An 18,682-nucleotide genomic window follows, 5' to 3' on the forward strand; every position below is an offset into this window, starting at 1 on the left:
TGCAAACTCCACACAGGCAGTACCCGGAATCGAACCCGGGTCCCTGGAGCTGTGAGGCTGCGGTGCTAACCACTGCGCCACTGTGCCGCCCAAATGATTAGCATTCTCTGCTGTGCTGGCTGACTTCAACTTGGAAATATTTGGGGTGATACCACAGGGCAAGGAGAGGAGGAAAAAATTAATCTTGGTTCCCCAGCTCCTGACTGTTTATCTAGTGAGCCCCTTCTGGAAAGCGAATGTATAAAGAGAATGGGATTGATGGGATTGAGCTCAGTTGAGGCTCTCCATGATCAAGTCTGGGGAATGACTTGAGTGAGGTAACAGGGCTGCTGCCATCCATGGAATCATACTGGAGCAAGAATCAGCACCTTTAGGAAAGAATCTAGGGAAGTGTTTTTAATGGTTGCACCAGTAGCACTGGCTGTAGCCAAACCCCTATCTGTACCAGATAGTCATGAGTTCAGTCACAGATCCATCTCTTACTTCAATGTACCTGCCAAATTTTTTGAACGTTTAGGCAGTCCTCTTCTTCACCTCATGGACCTTCCATAGTTGTGTACCATCTTGGGAGAAGAGAAGGAATCCTAACATTATCAACTTGCTTTGAGGGAATTTTGCCTCGAAAAGCATCCTTGGCATTCCTGCATTATAGCTAAAATTGTAACCCAATCTAACTAATATACTGAAATCTTTCAAGGACAAAAAATGGCTCAAAGCACTAGGAGTAGTAGTCTGACATTGATGGTTGATAATTCTTTGTACTTTTTTCTCTGCTCACTCCATAATAGGGCCCTTGTTGTGTATGATCATATTTACTTCCGGTTTTGACTGAAATTAGTTCACAGGTGTTGATGTCTTGCCCTTTCGCAAAGCCTCCTTCCTCCTCTCTTTATAGTTTCCACTACCTGCCTTGCCTAAACTGCTGCAGTGGCAGTGCAGCATTTATCATTGACTCAAATCATCTTACTCCTCTGGCGCTTCCTGGCACACCCTACCCTGTTCCATCCTTCTCCTCTCTCCTTTAAAGTCATTCTTGTTTACTGCCTTCCAAGGTCCATTTTGAATTCCCACCCAAAATATCTTCCCTAGACCTTGGTGTACAGGGTACAATTTCAAAGTTTGCAGATGATATGAAACTTGGAAGCATTGTGAACTGTGAGGAGGATAGTGTAGAACTTCAAAAGGACAAAGACAAGTTGGTGGAATGGGTAGACAGGTGGCAGATCAAGTTCAATGCAGAGAAATGAGAAGTGATTCATTTTGGTTGGAAGAATATGGAGAGACAAAATAGAATAAAGGGTACAATTCTAAAGTTGGTGCAGGAGCAGAGGGACCTGGGTGTATATGTGCATAAGTCATTGAAGGTGGCAGGACAGGTTGAGAGAGCGGTTAATAAAGCATACAGTATCCTGGGCTTTATTAATAGGGGCACAGAGTACAAGAGCAAGGAAGTTATGTTGAACTTGTATAAGGCAGTAGTTCGGCCTCAGTTGGAAGGAGTATTGCATCCAATTCTGGGCGTCGCACTTTAGGAAAGACGTGAGGGCATTGGAGAGAATACAGAAAAGATTCACAAGAATGGTTCCAGGGATGAGGAATTTCAGTTATGAAGATAGATTGGAGAAGTTAGAACTGTTTTCCTTGGAGAAGAGAAGGCTGAGAGGTGATTTGATAGAGGTATTCAAAATCATGAAGGGTCTGGACAGAGTAGATAGAGAGAAACTGTTCCCACTCGTGAAAGAATTGAGAACAAGAGGGCACAGATTTAAAGTATTTGGTAAGAGAAGCAAAAGTGACATGAGGAAAAACTTTTTCATGCAGTGAGTGGTTAAAGTCTGGAATGCACTGCCTGAGAACGTGGTGGAAGCAGGTTCAATTGAAGCGTTCAAAAGGGAATTAGACAGTTATATGGAAAGGAAGAATGTGCAGGGTTATGAGGAGAGGCAGGGGAATGGAACTGAGGGAGTTGCTCTTTCAGAGAGCTGGTGTGGACACGATGGGCCAAATGGCCTCCTTCTGCACTGTAACAATTCTGTGATTCTGTAATATTTTCTTACTTCAGTCTCTTTACTAAGCGACTCTTCATCCTGGATGATTTAAAGGTTAATCTCAATTTATTTCCCTCTCTCCTCCAAGTTCACTTCCCTCCTATCCTTCTTAAACTCATTGCTCGGTCTTAATTCTGCCACTCAAAACCCCTTCAATTATGTCATCATCCATGGCCTCTCCCATTAAAGGCCTGCTACCCGACCCGAACCCAACGGGACCTGACAACATGTGTCGGGTTCGGGTCGGGTCAAGTTGCACTTCCGGTTCCGGCATTCGGGCTCGGGTCAGGCCGGGTCGGACATACTCTTATCACAGGTAAGTGGCTCCAATGTTAATTTAATTTTTTGACCAGAAAGGTGGTTTTGTTATAGTTATCTTAAGCTTGTGCAGATCAGCAACAAAGTGAAAAACGGAAGGTAAGTTCACTGATGGTCGGGTTGGATCGGGTCGGGCCCGAGAAAAAATGGAAGGACTCAGGCCGGGTCGGGCTCGGGTCGGATGTGGTTCTGTCGGGCTCAGGTCGGGTTTTTTTTGCAGACCCAAGAAGATCTTTATCTCCCATGATCTTGACAACAAGATCATCCTTGACTACTTGCTTGTATCCCTCACCACCCAAATCCTCCGACCCTCTTTCATCTCCTCTTCCTACTGTATCCATCCCTGGGAAAATAAAATCTCCTCCAAGTTGTTTACATCTGCACTCTAAATTCCAAACTGCCAAGCATGTAGCCATCCATTTTCCATAATATCTCTGCAGCTATTAACAACACCCTCAATTCTGCCTTCGATGGCATCAGAAAAACCTTCATTGTCAACCAGTTCTGTTGTTCTCCGTGGTACAGTGCCCAGCTTCATTCTTTCAATTCCAGGGAGCACAATCTTGAGTGCGCCAGGAGCACAACTGGTTTAACTATCCCCAGCTCCAGATCTGATCAGACCACCTTAAGATTTGCCAGCCTTTATTCCCCTCTCCCATGCTCTTTCCAAACTCAGCATGACCATGTGATTCCAGTTCTATTCCCTGGATCCTAATTCCACTAGACTTCTATCAACCCATCTTCCCTTTTTGGCCCCCATGTTAGCTGACATTGTAAATGGATCCATCACCTCAGGCATAACTCTGCTCCCTTTCAAAATTGCTGACATCTTCTTCTGAAAAAACCCACCCTTCACCTCCTGTGTCCTTGCAAACTACCACACCATCTCCACCATCCCTTTCCTCTTGTCATTGATTATGTTATTGTCTCCCAGTGTGATGCACGTTTATCACACAGCTCCCTATCTGAATCCCTTCAATCAGCTTTTTGATACTCCCATAGTACTAAAATGACTCTAATCAAAGTCACAAAGACATTGCCTGTGATTATAACCATGGTGCATTATCCCTCCTCATCCTTTTAACTTCTCTACAGCCTTCAACGCAGTCAACCACATTAACCTCTTCCAACACTTTTTCATTTATTCAGCTCAGTGGATCTGTCCTTGCTTGTATGAATTAGGTTGCAATACGTACATCTCTAGCAATGGCTTCTTTCCAATCCTGCATCATCACCTTGGCAATCCCCCTATGATGTATCCTATGCTTTCATCTCTTCCTCATTACATCACGTCCCTTGATGGCATTATCTGCAAACAATGGATCAGCTTCCATGTGTATGCTGATGATATATTTATCCACAGATTTCCATTGTTTCTATTGTTTGACATCCAGTCTTGGATGAGCCACAACATCCTCCAGCTAAACATCAGATAGACTGAAGTTATCGTCCTTGGCCACTGTCACAAACTTCACATTAAATCATAGAATCATAGGAATTTACAGCACACGAAGAAACCATTCGGCCTATCACACCTTTGCTGGCTCTTTGAAAGAGCAGACATGCTTAGTCCCACATCCCCACTTTTTGTCTGTAACCCTGTAAGTTCCTCATCCTTAAATACCAATTTCCTTTTGGAATTATTTATGAAATCAACTTCCACCACCTTTTCAGGTAGAGCTTTCCCAATCCTGATAACTCTGAGTGAAATCTTGGGCAGAACCACATTGTTTGCAACCTCAGCATTCCATTTAGCCCCAAGTTGAGCTTTCAACTCCAAATCCTCTTTGACAAAGACAATCTATTTCCACCTCTGTCACATTTCCTGCCTCCTCAGCTCATCTTGTCTAAAGCCCTCAACCATGCCTTTTCCATTAAACTTAATTACTTCAAAGCTCTCCTGGCCTGCTTCCCATTCTCTATCTTTCATAAATTTCAGTGTATTCAAACTCTACTACCCACATTCTATCCCACACCAAGTCCTGCTCGCCTATCACTCCTGTCTTCGCTGACCTGCACTGCCTCCTGGACACTCTGTGCTTCAAATTTTACGTTCTCAGGTTTGTGTTTAAATCTTTCCATGGCCTCACTTCTCTATATTTCTGTAACCTCCTCCAGTGCTACAACCAATGTTTCTGCTAAGGGGCGCGTGTGTGCGCAAAAAAATTTAAAGGTACTGTGCATTGAAAAAACTGGCCACGCACAACACCAGAATTTTAAAAGGAACATTGACAACCCAATCTCCCACTGAATGTTCCATTCCGTTGACTCGAGGCTCTTGTGCACCAGCCCTCATCCCAGCATGGGTGATATCAGCCAACTGGGTCACACTTTCTGGAAATTCCTCGCTAACACCCTTTGTCTCTGCATCTCCATCTCTTTTAAGACTCTCCTTAAATCCCACCTCTGACCAAGCTTTTGTTGATGCCATAAATATTTTGTTCTTTGCCTTTTTTCCCCTTATACCTCCATGAAGTGCCTTTAAATGTTTTTCTGTGTTAAAAGTTCGATATAAATGCAGACTTTTGTCCATTGTTAGTGATTGTGTACAGACACTTATTGCATTCATGTGGCATTCTTCTGTCTGTTGTTTTAATACAGTTGTGAATCAATTTAAAACAAATGAGTTAACATCTGTATTAGACTAGTAGTCAAGATTATCATACATGTTAAGCATTTGTTCAGTAATATCATTAAAGATAATTTCCAGACTATTCTGCTTTTACCAATTACATAATTTGATTGCAATTAACAGAGACTTTTTTTATTTCTTTGTAGGTTTGTTCAAACTGATGCCTACGTAAGGGCCATGACTGAGAAACGAATTGTGATCACTGAATTTGGCACTTTTGGTTACCCTGACCCATGCAAGAACATCTTCTCCAGGTTATGAAAATATTTTTGTTACTATTTAAATGAGAATAAGGACTTGATAGGGTGGCTACTGGGAAGATGTTTCCTCTTGTGGGGAGATTAGAACTAGGGAACACAGTTTCGAAATAAGAGGTCTCCCTTTTAAGACGGTGAGGAGCTGTTTCTTCTCTCAGAAGGTTGTGAATCTTTGGAATTCTCTACCCCAGAAGGCTTTGAATGCTCAATCGTTAAGTATATTCAAGACTGAGATTTATAGATTTTTGAACTTCAAGGGAATCAATGGATATGGTGATTGGGCAGCAAAGTGGAATTGAGGTTGAATATCAGCTATGATCTTATTGAATGGCGGAGCATGCTCTCAGGGCTGTATGGCCTACTCCTGCTCCTATTTCTTATGTTCCCATGTTCTTATGAACTATGGAATGAGATAAGGGACGTTGGTCCACCAAGCTTCTTCCGTTTAGGGGATTCTATTCTTAGCCTGTGATTTTTCTCCCCAAGTCGCATGCCCAGCTATCTTGTTCTTGATGGAATCTTATACCACTCTGTATGCTCCAGGACTAAAATCTGACTAAATGCTGTCTGTTTAAACAATATTTTGAATCTGTGACCAATGTGATACATCTCAGTACAGTATTACTAATGCATTTATATCACATAGGATATATTTTTCACTCTTCACATTTTATGCCAACATGTTATAGTAATTATTAGAACTGTTTTGCCTTTCAAAAATTTTCTTGTAAGGGATATTAACCATCAAGGTTTACAGCATAGGATACATCCATTGCATTGGGATTTTGCTAGAACAATCCAAAACTAACAGCTCTGTACTGCTCTTTTGATTGTGACGTAGGTTCTCTAGCTCTCCTTATTTTGAAATTACTTCTGGTGTCTTTCCTCTGAAGTCCATCTCTGTATCGCTGCTCACTGCTGGTTACATTCAAACTTGTTGCATGAAGAACATTGTGACACCTCCAAAAACTTGCCTTCTAGTATCCACATTTTCCTACAATACAACAGTGGCTCCACTTCAAAAGTATTTAATTAGCTCGAAAGTGCTTTGGGAAGTCCTGAAAAGTGCTATATAAATGAAAGACTTGCTTTTGTCTTTTTTCTTTTTTATCATCTAATACTCTATTTTTGGTCCCGGTTACAATTCTCCCAACACTTTTAATCTGTGTTCAAAGCAAAAAGGTTGTTTCCATAAGGAGACTAAGTCGTATATGAAACCAAACCAATATCCTTATGCGTGCCATGACTGAATATGCCATAGGACCAAGAATTGCTCCTTGTTTATGATATAATGCACCACAGAAACCGCAACAAATGTCCAAAGTTTCTTGTTGTCTAATATGAAAGGCGAAAAAAAAGGCAGACAGAATGATGCTTATTTACAAGTAAGATAGATAAACAGAAGCTGAAAGATACAGTAAATAAAATTTTGGAAGTAGTGAAATACTTAACTTACACAATGCACAAACTGTTTCAAAAGAAGAGACTGAAATCTTCACTATCATTTTCAGTAGCTTTCAACTAAATCTCTGAGCAAAACGACACCACAGAGCCCCTCTTAGTCACCTCATAGAGACATAGAAGTTACAACAGGAAGTCAAGCTTCTCCCTTCCTAACTAATCACCACTGGCTGATTGTTCCCCACTTTTTGCATGTAATTGTTGCCAAGGGGTGAAGTCCAGGTTCCCAGTCCATTTTTTTCCTGTCAGCCCTTGTTCCCAACACCCTGGTACCACCAGGTTAAACCTGGCACTACGCCATGGGATACTGTGGCCTGTTGATGGGAGAGGGCCATGAAGTGATTGCTTTTCTCTCCATTTCATCCCCAGCACTTATTATTGAAGGTTTTGGTCTCACCTGAGACCTTCAGTGGGAGATTTCCTGTAGACGTTAGGTCTCTTCTGCATCTTTAATATGACTCCCACCTCTTTTGATGCTGCAGTGGCCTACCTACCAGGGTTTTCCTCAGGGTCATCAGCGGCCTTCCAGTTGCTGGTATTCCTATCACCTGTATTCTTTATGAAAGACTGACGGAGAAACATTTTTATGAGACAAGGATCACCATAAACCGACAAACTGGCTTATTTCACCTTGAATGGATGACTGAACAAAGAACTGTTTTCCAGGGACATAAATATATTAATGACCATTCCATTCACTACAAAACAACAAGCCAGACACATTCTCAGACTTGCAAACTGAGATTAAAAATTCTATTACAGTACTTCCTATTTCCCACAAAATATTTTATATTGTAGGTTCATTCTCAGCTGTTCTTGCTGACAGGGCAGACCAGTATTCTCTGTAAGCACCCAGAGTACCGCCCTTGCAGTAGGACATTTCTGAGATAAATAGAGCTTAATCCAGAATTTTCTAACTGTGGTGTTTTTCTTTGATGTAATTGTTTTTGAACTTTTTATTTCTCCTTATTTCAGGTTTTTCTCCTATTTTGAAGGTATAGAAATCACTGATAATGCTCTAGTAAATGTCTATCCCATTGGAGAAGATTACTATGCCTGCACTGAAACCAACTACATCACAAAGATCAACCCAGAAACACTGGAAACAATACAAAAGGTTATTAAGTTCTGTATATATTGCATTGTTCTGATTGGTTGGTCCAAATAACCATTGTGTTAATAATGAAAGCAGTATGCATGAAATTCTGTTGTTGTACAGGTTTTGCCAAATATAGTACTGAAAATGAATTGAAAAATCATCACATAGTTTGAAAATGGAATGGTTTTACTTCATAGAATAGCGTTCATCTTAAGTATTTCCATCAGCTGAAGAGATAAGTTTGCCAATGATTTTTGTTTCCTTACTGTGTAAAATGAGTAAAATGACTTATTTTACCTTTGAAACCTGGGTTCAAATCCAGCTGAGGTGGATAGGATGAAAAACTTCTATTTCACCTGTTTATGAGGGCCATATGTGAAATTTCTTGTCCAAGCCTAAAGCAGTTACTAATTTGCATTGATTCACAGTTGTCATGCAGGCCCCCACCTGCCAAGAATGAGGGACATTAATTTCGCCACATGGTCATTAAATTTTAAAATTTTGCTGGGAAGAAAAGAAGGTCTTTTACAAGGGGTTGCTAAGCCCCTGGCTAGAAAGACATATTTTGCATACTAGCAGACAGTGCTGGAACAATGGAACTAGTCCCTGCTCCAATATAATCCAGAATGGATTTTTGATTACCAGACATTGGAGGTGGAGGAGGTCGCATTCCAGGTTGACTGCTGAGATGGCTGAATACACAAACGGACATGGTCACACACCCCAGTCACATGACTAATCTGCTGGGCAACCTGAGTTTTTTGAATTTGAACTTGCCATGGAGGGTTTGAAGGCAGAAAGCTAATTGCTCATGGATCAAAAAACCTCTCGTGGCTGACTCGCCGCAGCCTCTCCTCGTCTCATTCTCACCAGCATTGGAATTGATTGAAGACACAGGAACGCCAAGAGAGAACAGTGAACAAAGTTTAGGAAGAATACTGGGCCCCAACGAAAAGCAAGAATTACCTACAAGCAAGAATTACCTACAAAACGACTCTACAGTGAGCTCAAAGCACAGTAACAAGAAACTCTTCAGATATTGCCTCAAACCTCTCCACTTTATATTTCTTCTCTTTTCTGTCTCTATCTGCATGTGCGTATCGTGCATGCATGCTAGCGTGGGGCACGGCGTGTATCCATAGGCGTTAACTGAATTAGAGTTTAACTTTTAATAAATTTCACCTTTTTTCTTTAAACCTAAGAAAGCCCGTTTGTGCTCATTTCTTTGCCTTATAATTGGAAAACGGTGAACTAGCAATCATCAAGGGGGAGCTCAAAACACAGTGTTTAAAATTAAACCCTGTTACAGTAAGACCAGGTGAAGGCTGAAAAGGACCCCTAGACACCTTTCTCACTTGGTCGAAACAGAAATTTGGGGGCTCGTCCAGGATTTTACCCACAGACAAACAAGAGACATTGGAAGTGGGAAGCCAAATTGTTCCCAATCAAAAAAGAGCAAGATTAATACAGATTTTCTTGTGGTTGTGTGTGATTGAGTACTAACATGTCTGCAACTGAAGCTAGTAGCTCTCCAAGCCAGGGTGAAGTAACCTGGGATAAGTTAAAAGCACTGTCTATGGAGGAGTTGAGGAAAATGGCTGAGCAGTGTGGGATCACTGTACGTGGCAAGGCTAAGCAGTCTGAACTCCTAAGGCTAGTGGCCAACCATTTTTCCCTTGAATCTGAAGAAGCAGAAGCAGTGTTAGAAGCAGACCCAGATGGGGCACTGTTAGCAAAGTTACAACTGGAATAAAGGAAACTTGAATTCGAGAAAAAGAGAGAGGGGGGCAGGAGAGGGAGAAAGAGAGAAGCCTCTAAAAGGAATGTGAAGAGAAAGACAGGAGAAGGAACGAGAGAGAGAGGGGAGAGAGAAAGAAAGAATATTCCAGAATGAATCTGAAGAAAGAGAGCTGTTTAACAAGGGGCGACAGAGTGACCCCAGTGAAAGCATGGCCAATATGGAGGAGCATAATTCAGGGCTGGGTACAAAATTGTTAAAACTCTCTAAACTAATTCCAAAATTCAATGAGGGAGATGTGGAAGCATTTTTTGTGTATTTTGAGAAACTGGCAAGGCAGCTAAAATGGCCAGCTGAGACCTGGTTTCTTTTGCTACAAAGCAAGCTAACTGGAAAAGCCCATGAGGTTTATTCCCTGTTGCCAGATGAGAGTTCATCAAATTATGAACTGAGCAAAAATTCTATCCTTGGGGCATAGGAATTAGTACCTAAAGCCTACCGCCAAAAGTTTAGAACCCTCAAAAAGCAAGCTAATCAAACTTATCTGGAGTTTGAAAGAAGTAAGCAGCTGGCTTTTGACCAGTGGCTGAGGGCTCTGAAAATACAGCTCAGCTATGAGATTCTCAGGGAAGCAGTTCTGTTAGGAGAATTTAAAAACTCTCACTCTCAATAAAGACCCATGTAGAGGAGCAGCGGGTTTAGAGAGCCCAGCAAGTGGCCGTTTTGGCCGATGAGTTTGCTTTAAATTACAAGTCAGTTTCCCAGGGGAGAACCTTTCCTAATCACCCCCACAAATCCGAAAAGGATTGAAGCCCAGGCAGTCCTGGGACAGAACGGAAAACAGGAGACATAGGGGGCTCTCCTCCAGCCAAAAAGGAAAGTGCTGTGAGAAAGAGTGAGACCCAGAGACGTGTGTGCTTCCATTGTAATAAAGCGAGGCATTTAAAAGCTGATTGTTGGAAATGAAAGGGAAAACCTGTAGGGTTAATCAGGGCACACACACTCAGTGAAGATGGGGACCTGTTGGAAAGCACAGCAGAGCAAACTGTGGCTTTAACTGAAGTAAGAGTGCAACCCAGGAAGCTTACTACAGCCGGTGCAGGAAAATTTAATAGGACTTCTGAAGGTTATTAGTGTTTTGTGTTTGATGGGAAAGTAACCCCATACCCCTCGAATGGGTCAAGCAAGCTCATAGTGATTCTCAGGGTCACAGGGGCCACTAGGATCTCTTTTATTGGGAAAAGGCCTGACCTTTCCCCCAGAGAGTGCAGTGAACACCAAAATGGTGGTGAATGGTATTGGAGGGCAGTGTATGCCTGTACCTGTACACCAGGTGCACCTGGAGTGCGACCTAGTTTCAGGACCAGTGACCATAGGGATTGTCCCTCGTTTGCCTGTGGACGGGGTTGACCTGCTCCTAGGTAATGATCTGGCATGAGTGAAGGTGGTAGCCCCCCAGTAGTGAAAAAATGGCTGCAGGAGGTCAGAGAGACAGGGCAGTGGCAGGAGACAGACCTCTGCAGAGTCCCTGAATGTGTAGTGGATGACGGCATGATCAAACCAGCTCCCCAGAGGAGACTGCATTGGCATTGCAGGCAGAGACCATAAGGTCTGCCTGGCCAAGACTTTCTTTGAAAAGTTAGGCGACCCAGGGAATGAGTTAAATAGATTTTTCCTTGGTGAGGCTCAGCGAGCTGACCCAGTATTGTGCGAGTTAGCACAGGTGGCCCAGTCTGAAAGTGAAGCAGAGGGAGTCCCTGATTGCTACTATTTAAAGAATGAGGTACTGATGATGAAATGGAGTTCTCTTCACAGACCTGACAGCAAGGTGTGGACAGTAGTTCACCAGTTAGTGGTGCCGCAGAGGTACCAAGGAGAAATATTTAAAAGGGAACCACCCATCCCCTGAAATCAAAAGCCTTTGCATGACTCAGCAAAGCACTGAAAGAGAGTTCAGGATAGACCTGCCCACTATTAACTCTCCTGAAAAAAAATTACCTCAGCAGGAACCAAACCCTAAGCAGTCATGTCAATGGACAAACTGAAGAAAAGCTTCCCCAAAGAACCACATGGTGACTTGGATGCCAAAAAGGGGAAATTAAATTATGAATGAATGGTAATGAATGAGAGAAATGCATGTTTTTTCTTTCTGTATCTTATATTTCTCTCAAACCTTTTAATGATATGGGCTGTTTTTTTCCCAAATCACGTTTCATTCACCTGGGTGTGGAGGTGTCATGCAGGGCCCCACCTGTCAAGAATGAGGGACATTAATTTTGCCACATGGGCATTACATTTTAAAATTGTTGCTGGGAAGAAAAGAAGGTCTATTACAAGGGGTTGCCAAGCCTCTGGTTGGAAGGACATTTTTTGCATACTTGACAGTGTTGGAACAAAGGAACCAGTCCCTGCTCCAATTTAATCCACAATGGACTTTTGATTACCAGACATTGAGGGTGGAGGAGCTCGCAATACAGGTTGACTGCTGAGATGGCCAAATACACAAACGGATGTGGTCACACACACCAGTCACATGACTAACCTGCTGGGCAACCTGAGTTTTTTTTAATTTGAACTTGCCAGAGTGTTTGAAGGCAGAAAGCTGTTTGCTCCTGGACTGAAAAGACCTCTCATGGCTGGCTCACCACAGCCTCTCCTGTCTGCTCAGTTCATTCTCACCAGCTTTGGAATTCATTGAAGACACAGGAACCCCAAGAGAGAAAACTCTCCTACAGTGAATAAGGTTTAAGAAGAATACTGGGCCCCAACGAAAAGCAAGAGTTACCTACAAGCAAGAACTACCTACAAAAGGACTCTGCAGTGAACTTGAAGCACAGTAACAAGAAACTCTTCAGATATTGCCTCAAACCTCCACTTTATTTCTCTTCTCTTTTCTGTTTCTATTTGCATGTGCGTATTGCGTATGCATGCCAGCGTGGGGCACGGCATGTATCTGTAGGCGTTTAACCAAGTTAGAGTTTAAGTTTAAATAAATTTCACTTTCCTTCTTTAAACCTAAGAAAGCCTGTTTGTACTCATTTCTTTGCCTTATAATTGGGAAGCAGTGAATGAGGATTCACTAAAGGGGAGCTCAAAACATGGTGTGTTTAAAACAAAACCCTGTTACAGTAAGACCAGACGAAGGCTGAAAAGGACCCCTAGACACCTTTCGCACCTGGTTGTAACACAGTACAAAGCATGAACAGCATGATTCATAGTATTTCTACATTGTTCTTTGTGGCACTGTGTTGCTACCTTCTTAATGAGAACACTAACATTATGCATCCATTATTCACTTTGGAAGAAATGAATTGTTATCCGCATTAGATTCATAGGGCTGGATCTTACCTTAGGCAGACTTGAATTCGCCACCGACGTAAAAGTCGGTGGCGAACCCGCTTCTGCCTAGCCCGGGGATCCGTCCCGCATTTTACGGGTCTCCTGTCTTTAATTGTCCCGAAGCGGGACTTCCACCCGCTTGAAGGAGGAAGCCCCGCCTCAGTGGGCTGCCAATCAGCGGGCCGGCAGCTCTTAGTCCCAGCAGCATCACTGGGAGCGGTGGCCACTGCTGGGACTGCAGGCCATCGGACGACATGGAACCAGGAAGGAAGGTAAGTTGGGCATGCACCAGGGAGATTGATCATGCCCTGCTGAGGCTAGGGTAGTCGTTTGGGGGGAGGGGGAGGCGTCTTGGGTCCGGGAGGGTGGGTTGGGAGGTGGGAGCCCTCAATCGGGCACCCTGTGCCCGACTGCCATGGCCCCCCCCCAATCCCCCCGGCGCTCAGTAAGGCCGGCAGCTATCACTGGGCGGCCTTTCACGTCCCCAGCACACCCGCTTGCCATGGGTAAAATACCCGTGGAGGAGAGCAAGGGCCCTTAAGTGGCCTTTAGGTGGCCACTTAAGGGCCTTGATTGGCCTCAGTTGGGCGGGCCATTCCCCCTCCCCCCCCCAACCCCCCCCCCGTCTGACCACCGTAAAGTTGACTGGAGGCAGGAATGGGGCAGGAAGGCCTCCCGGAGCCTCCCGCTCAATTTTATGCCACTCCCAACTGCCCCTACGCCATCATGTGACCCGCTGGGGTGGCGTAAAATTCAGCCCATCGAGTCCGTGCTGGCTTTCCGCCGATGCCGTTGAAGAACCAGTCATTTTTAACTGAACAGACTTGCAGCAAAAGCCATCTCGGGTCCTATTTCACTCAAGGAAAACATATAAGGACCTAAGTTCAACACTGTTGCATCTGTAAAACAGGCACAGTAATTTCCAATTTAGTACAACAGGGGCCTGTGCCCGTTCTGCGTGGGCATTTGAGCCAATATTAAATTGGTTCCACATTTTTTTAGGCAGGCCTGGCAGTCGTCTGAAATAAGTGCAAAACTGAAATGAGGGTCCTGCACTCATTTCAGCTCCAACGGGAATATTTGGATGATCATCTGTCTAATCAGCAGTTCTTAAAGAGATCACTGTAGGCCGCTCAAATAAAGACCCTAAAACATCAGAAATATTGGGCCAGATTTTTAAAGATCTGCTGTGAGCGGGAGTGGCTGCATATGAAATTTGAAGATCTCGTTCTCTGAGGTTGGCAAGGGGTCCCACTGCCCCTGCAACACAAAGCTATTTTTAAAGGGATGCCGGGAGGGAGGGAACGGCAAGCCCGCATGCCTCCAATAAAGTGCCTGTTGAGCTCATTGTGAGCTCATTAAAAGGCTTGTCATCAGCAGTTTGGAATTTTCATTGGAAGGGAATGGGAAAATGCCATGTCTGGACTGTGGCAGGGTTTAGAAGACGTGAACATTGTGAAGGGCCATGAGGGCTATGGGATGGGCTGATTAACATAATGCAGAGGCCCAAAATAAATCTCAGCTGCTCCAAAAGTGCCACTGAGTAGCCATTGAATCTAGAAGACTTGCTTTTCTCAGTACTGAGTGACAAGAATCCAGAGAATAATGTTAGCCCACAAATATCACTTGGGCACCTGGGGTCAGCAGGGGAAGGCCTGGTCTACGTACAAAGCCCAGCTGATGGAGGTCAGATGGGAACAGGCTACTCTGACATTGGACAGAGCAGCCCTGATGAGCTTCAGCAGATCCAACCTCCTGGACAGGAGGAGGACAGAGGAACACGGTGGGGGGCTGCAAGGGAAAGAAGACGCTCCCAAGACATCTGGGCTACTCCCCAAGTGCCAACTATCTGCAAATGACAATGCAGCAGTGCTGTAGGAGGCTACACCCATCCAGGCAGATGATCTCAGACCTTTGTGTTCTGATCCACAATGACCTGAGGCCTCGCAGCCCCCATGGTAGTCCCTTACGTGCAGCCGTCAAGGTCACCATCGTCCTGAATTTCTATACAATTGGCTTGTTCCAGGGATCAGCTGCAGACCTAGGTGGCATCTCGCACTCAGCAGCTCATCAAGCCATTAGGTAGGTCACGGATGCCATATTCCGGAGGACGGGGGAGAACATCCACTTTGACACAGATGGGCCAGCGCAAGCACAGGGGGATTTGGGCTTCGCTGCCATTGATGGATTCTCTCAGGTCCAGAGGGTCATCGATTACACCCACATCGCCATCAAGGCACTGACAGTCCTGCTGGTCAGATCCCTGAACAGAAAGGGCTACCACTCATTGAATGTCCAACTGTCTATGATCACAGGAAGTGAATCTTGCGGTGATCTGCGCCTGGTTCCTGGGCAGCTGTCATCACTTCTTTATCCTGCTAGAGTCCCAGGTGCCGCACCTCTTCAGGCCCACATCTTCAGGCCCACATCCAGACTCCATGGATGGCTGCTGGGGAATAAGGGTTATCCCATAAAGCAGTGGCTCCTGATGCCTGTCTGAAACCCAGACATAGATGGAGACAGGCTGCAATCAAAGCCATCTCCTAACACGGACCTGCATTGAACAGACCTTTGGCCTCTTGAAGGTACGCTTCTGTTTCCTTGACATTTTGGGTGGTGCCCTCCAGTACGAGCCCGCCAGAGTGTCGCGTATTGTGGTCATCTGCTGGACGTTGCACAACAAGACACTGCAAAGAGGCCTGGAGATGGATGAAGAGGAGGAGCTGGAACACCACTCCATCTTGAGGAGGACTGGGAGGAGGAAGAGGAAGAGGAGGAAGGGATAGCTCCAGAGGTGGCCGACGGCCAAGCAGTGGAGGACACCTGTGAACGCCGTCCTGGACCTTAGGATAAACTGCAGGCTGGCATAGCAACAAGGGCCATGCTCATTCAGCAGTGTTTCACCTGATCTCCCCTAACCCTTTGCGACTGATGACCCCTAAACTCACTTTCCAGCATACAGAACTGTTTCTCCGCTATGGCCTGAAATGCAAGGTCGTATTAGCAGCCGTGAGGATGGAGATGGAGGGTTCCTCCGCCAACATTGTGCAACATCAAAAGGTATGGGCTCATAACATTCCCAGGGCTCCACGTTTCCCCACCACTAGCCCCACAATGCTACATGCTCCTTCTGAGATGAGACATCAACAATATACCTGTCACAGTGATGACATAAAGAAGTTATATTGTGATGCAAATGAAATAACAGACAGATGTAGACAATAGCACCCAGGTGACCCATTAAATGCATTCAATGACATGGCGCTGTGGCTGAGGATGAGGTGGAGGCAGCCTGCTCCCTACTCACTGCTTCCGGCTGAGATGCCTTTGGCTTCCATCCCCGTCTTCGAAGTGCCCTTGGGGGCTCCTCCACAGGCTGCTGTACTTATGTCATTGCAGGGACAGCCTCTGTCACAGGGCCCTGGCAAACGAATGGTTCCTGTCGGAGGGCAAAAGGAGCCAAAGGGTGATGCCGATACCCCCTGAGGTGTGGCCCCTTCATCTGCCACTATGACTGTCTCGGCTATTTCCTGGGGCCCTTGGATGCTAGATGAGGCCACCGACTGGGATGCCGCTGGCATCCACTCTGAGCACCTCTGTGCCATCTGCGACACTGGGCTGTCAATACTACAGAGAGTTTCACTCTTTCTGTGCCTATCAGTGCGCTGTTCCTGCACCCACTCAGTGTGGTGCTGCATTTGGCTCTCCAAGAGGTTGCCCAATCTGTCAATGGAGGAGCTCATGCATTTGAATCCCTGGGCCATGATAGAGCACATGCGCTCCATGGACTCCTCCATTATCTGCTTCTGGCTCTTCAAGTACTTAGGGAACTCTGACAAATGGGAACTTATCTGCCTCTGGTTCTCGAGGAAGATCCTCTTGTTTGTGATATCCGAGGCCCAGCACCTGGGCCCAGCGAAGCATCGCTTTGTCTGTCGTCCATCCTCTGAGGGGACTACCCACAGGTGACTCTGCCTTACTCTCCTCCTCCTGCTCACGCGTGATGAGGTCCCCTTTCTATGCTAATTTGTGGCCCAACTGAGGTGAGTGTCTCGGCACTGGTGGAAGATGCCGAGGTACGATGTGATGGTGCAAGTTCCGTGGGCTCAACCCTGCCGAGAATGGCACCACCAGGCAGGTCCACTTTGCTCCCGCTCTGCAACTGGCCCTATAGGAGACACAAGAAAATGGAAATAACAAATGGTTCTATTCAACAAGTGCCCCAGCACAACGATCACCTCAGATGACAACGGTTTAAGATCCATTGCACACATTAGGCAGGAGCCTCCTCCATGCCCTTCACTTCAAGATAGAACTATCTGCTGTTCATAGCCTCCCATCTCACTATCCCCCACTGAATGTCTCGAGGGCACCCTGGCGATCCACAGCGCCGCCTCCTCCAATGCTGTCAGAGTGTGGAACTGGGCCACTCCACCTCCTGTTCTGACCATCTCCCATGTATTATGGGCTGTCTTCTGCAGGATGAGAAGAGAATCATTCATCAATAGGCTGCCCCCCCTCATCTCTTCCAGCATGACATACACATGGGTAGATGTTCCCCTAAGTGTCGCCCCACATGTGTTGTGCTCGCTCACTTACTCCGACAATGTGAGGGAGAACTATGGACATTTTGTGAGGTCAGCTTGCTTGCATTCTGGTGCTTAGAGAGTTGGTGTCCATTGAACCAGTTGCCGCTGGTCACTCGCCTTACCAGAATTCAAGAGGTCATTGAACCTTTTTCTACAGTGGACCCAGGTCCTTCTGGTGGGTCCCTGGCTGCTGACCTCTGTGGCCACCTCCATCTAAGGCCTCTTGGTCTCGCTGGGTGGATTTCTCCTTCCTGACACCAGGAAGAACAGCCCTCTCCTCTGTGAGACTGCATCAGTGCGACCCTCCAGGGAGGCATCAGAGAAACGAGGTGCTGCCCAGGGACACATGTCCATACCCACACAGGTCCTCTGATCTCCCTGGTGCTGCATTACTAAAGACAATGGCAAGCCCAATTTTAAAATTACCCTCACAAATGTGTTCCCACCTCCAGGACACTTCTGGTGGCTCTAATTGGTGGCGGACTTGCTCGCAGGCCAATTAACTACTTTGAATTTGAAAACAGTGTCACATCACTGACGTTGACGCGACGTGGGGTTGGGACTCGGAAATGTTCTATTGGTTGGATTTCAGACCCTGTAACAAAAGCTTCAGCCATTATTTTTTGTGGAATTGGAATATAACGGCATGCTTTTATCTTTGCTGTGACTGTTTTCCCTTTTTCATCAGTCTGTCTATTTCAAAGAAATCAGAATAATAGTCAATGCATGTGTTATAGTTTCTTCCATTCATTTCATGTAGATGACACTTATTTTCACTCAGGGCTTTTCTGATACTTGATGACTAATAAATGATTCCTCTTGTTGTATGACTTGAAACTGCTTGTATAGATCAATTTGAAGGTGCACATCGGCTTTTCTTCAGCTATACAGGGCATTGGTGGGACCACATCTGGGCGTACTGTGTACAGTACTAGTCTCCTTATTTAAGGAAGGATGTAAATGCACTGGAGGTAATACAGAGAAGGTTTACTAGACTAATACCTGGGATGGACTGGCTGTCTTACGAGGAAAGATTGGACAAGCTAGGCTTGTATCCGCTGGAATTTAGAAGAGTAAGAGGCAACTTGATTGAAACATATAAGATCCTGAGGGGTCTTGACAGGGTGGATATGGAAAGAATGTTTCCCCTTGTGGGAGAATCTCAAACTAGAGTTCACTGTTTAAAATAAGGGGTCACCCA

At 45.2% G+C, this 18,682-nt stretch overlaps 1 protein-coding gene across 2 annotated transcripts in view; it reads left to right on the forward strand.

Moving 5' to 3' along the window:
• The window catches only part of LOC137372539 (retinoid isomerohydrolase-like), a 46,152-nt gene that overhangs the window by 11,923 nt on the left and 15,547 nt on the right, over nucleotides 1–18,682 (forward strand). For both annotated transcript variants that reach the window (XM_068036432.1, XM_068036433.1), the window contains exons 3-4: nucleotides 5,145–5,252; nucleotides 7,692–7,833. In XM_068036432.1, the coding sequence (XP_067892533.1) occupies nucleotides 5,176–5,252; nucleotides 7,692–7,833 (219 nt within the window). In that variant the 5' untranslated portion in view covers nucleotides 5,145–5,175. The remainder of the gene's footprint in view (nucleotides 1–5,144; nucleotides 5,253–7,691; nucleotides 7,834–18,682) is intronic.

Source organism: Heterodontus francisci, chromosome 8, assembly GCF_036365525.1.
Source record: "Heterodontus francisci isolate sHetFra1 chromosome 8, sHetFra1.hap1, whole genome shotgun sequence".
NCBI lineage: Eukaryota > Metazoa > Chordata > Chondrichthyes > Heterodontiformes > Heterodontidae > Heterodontus > Heterodontus francisci.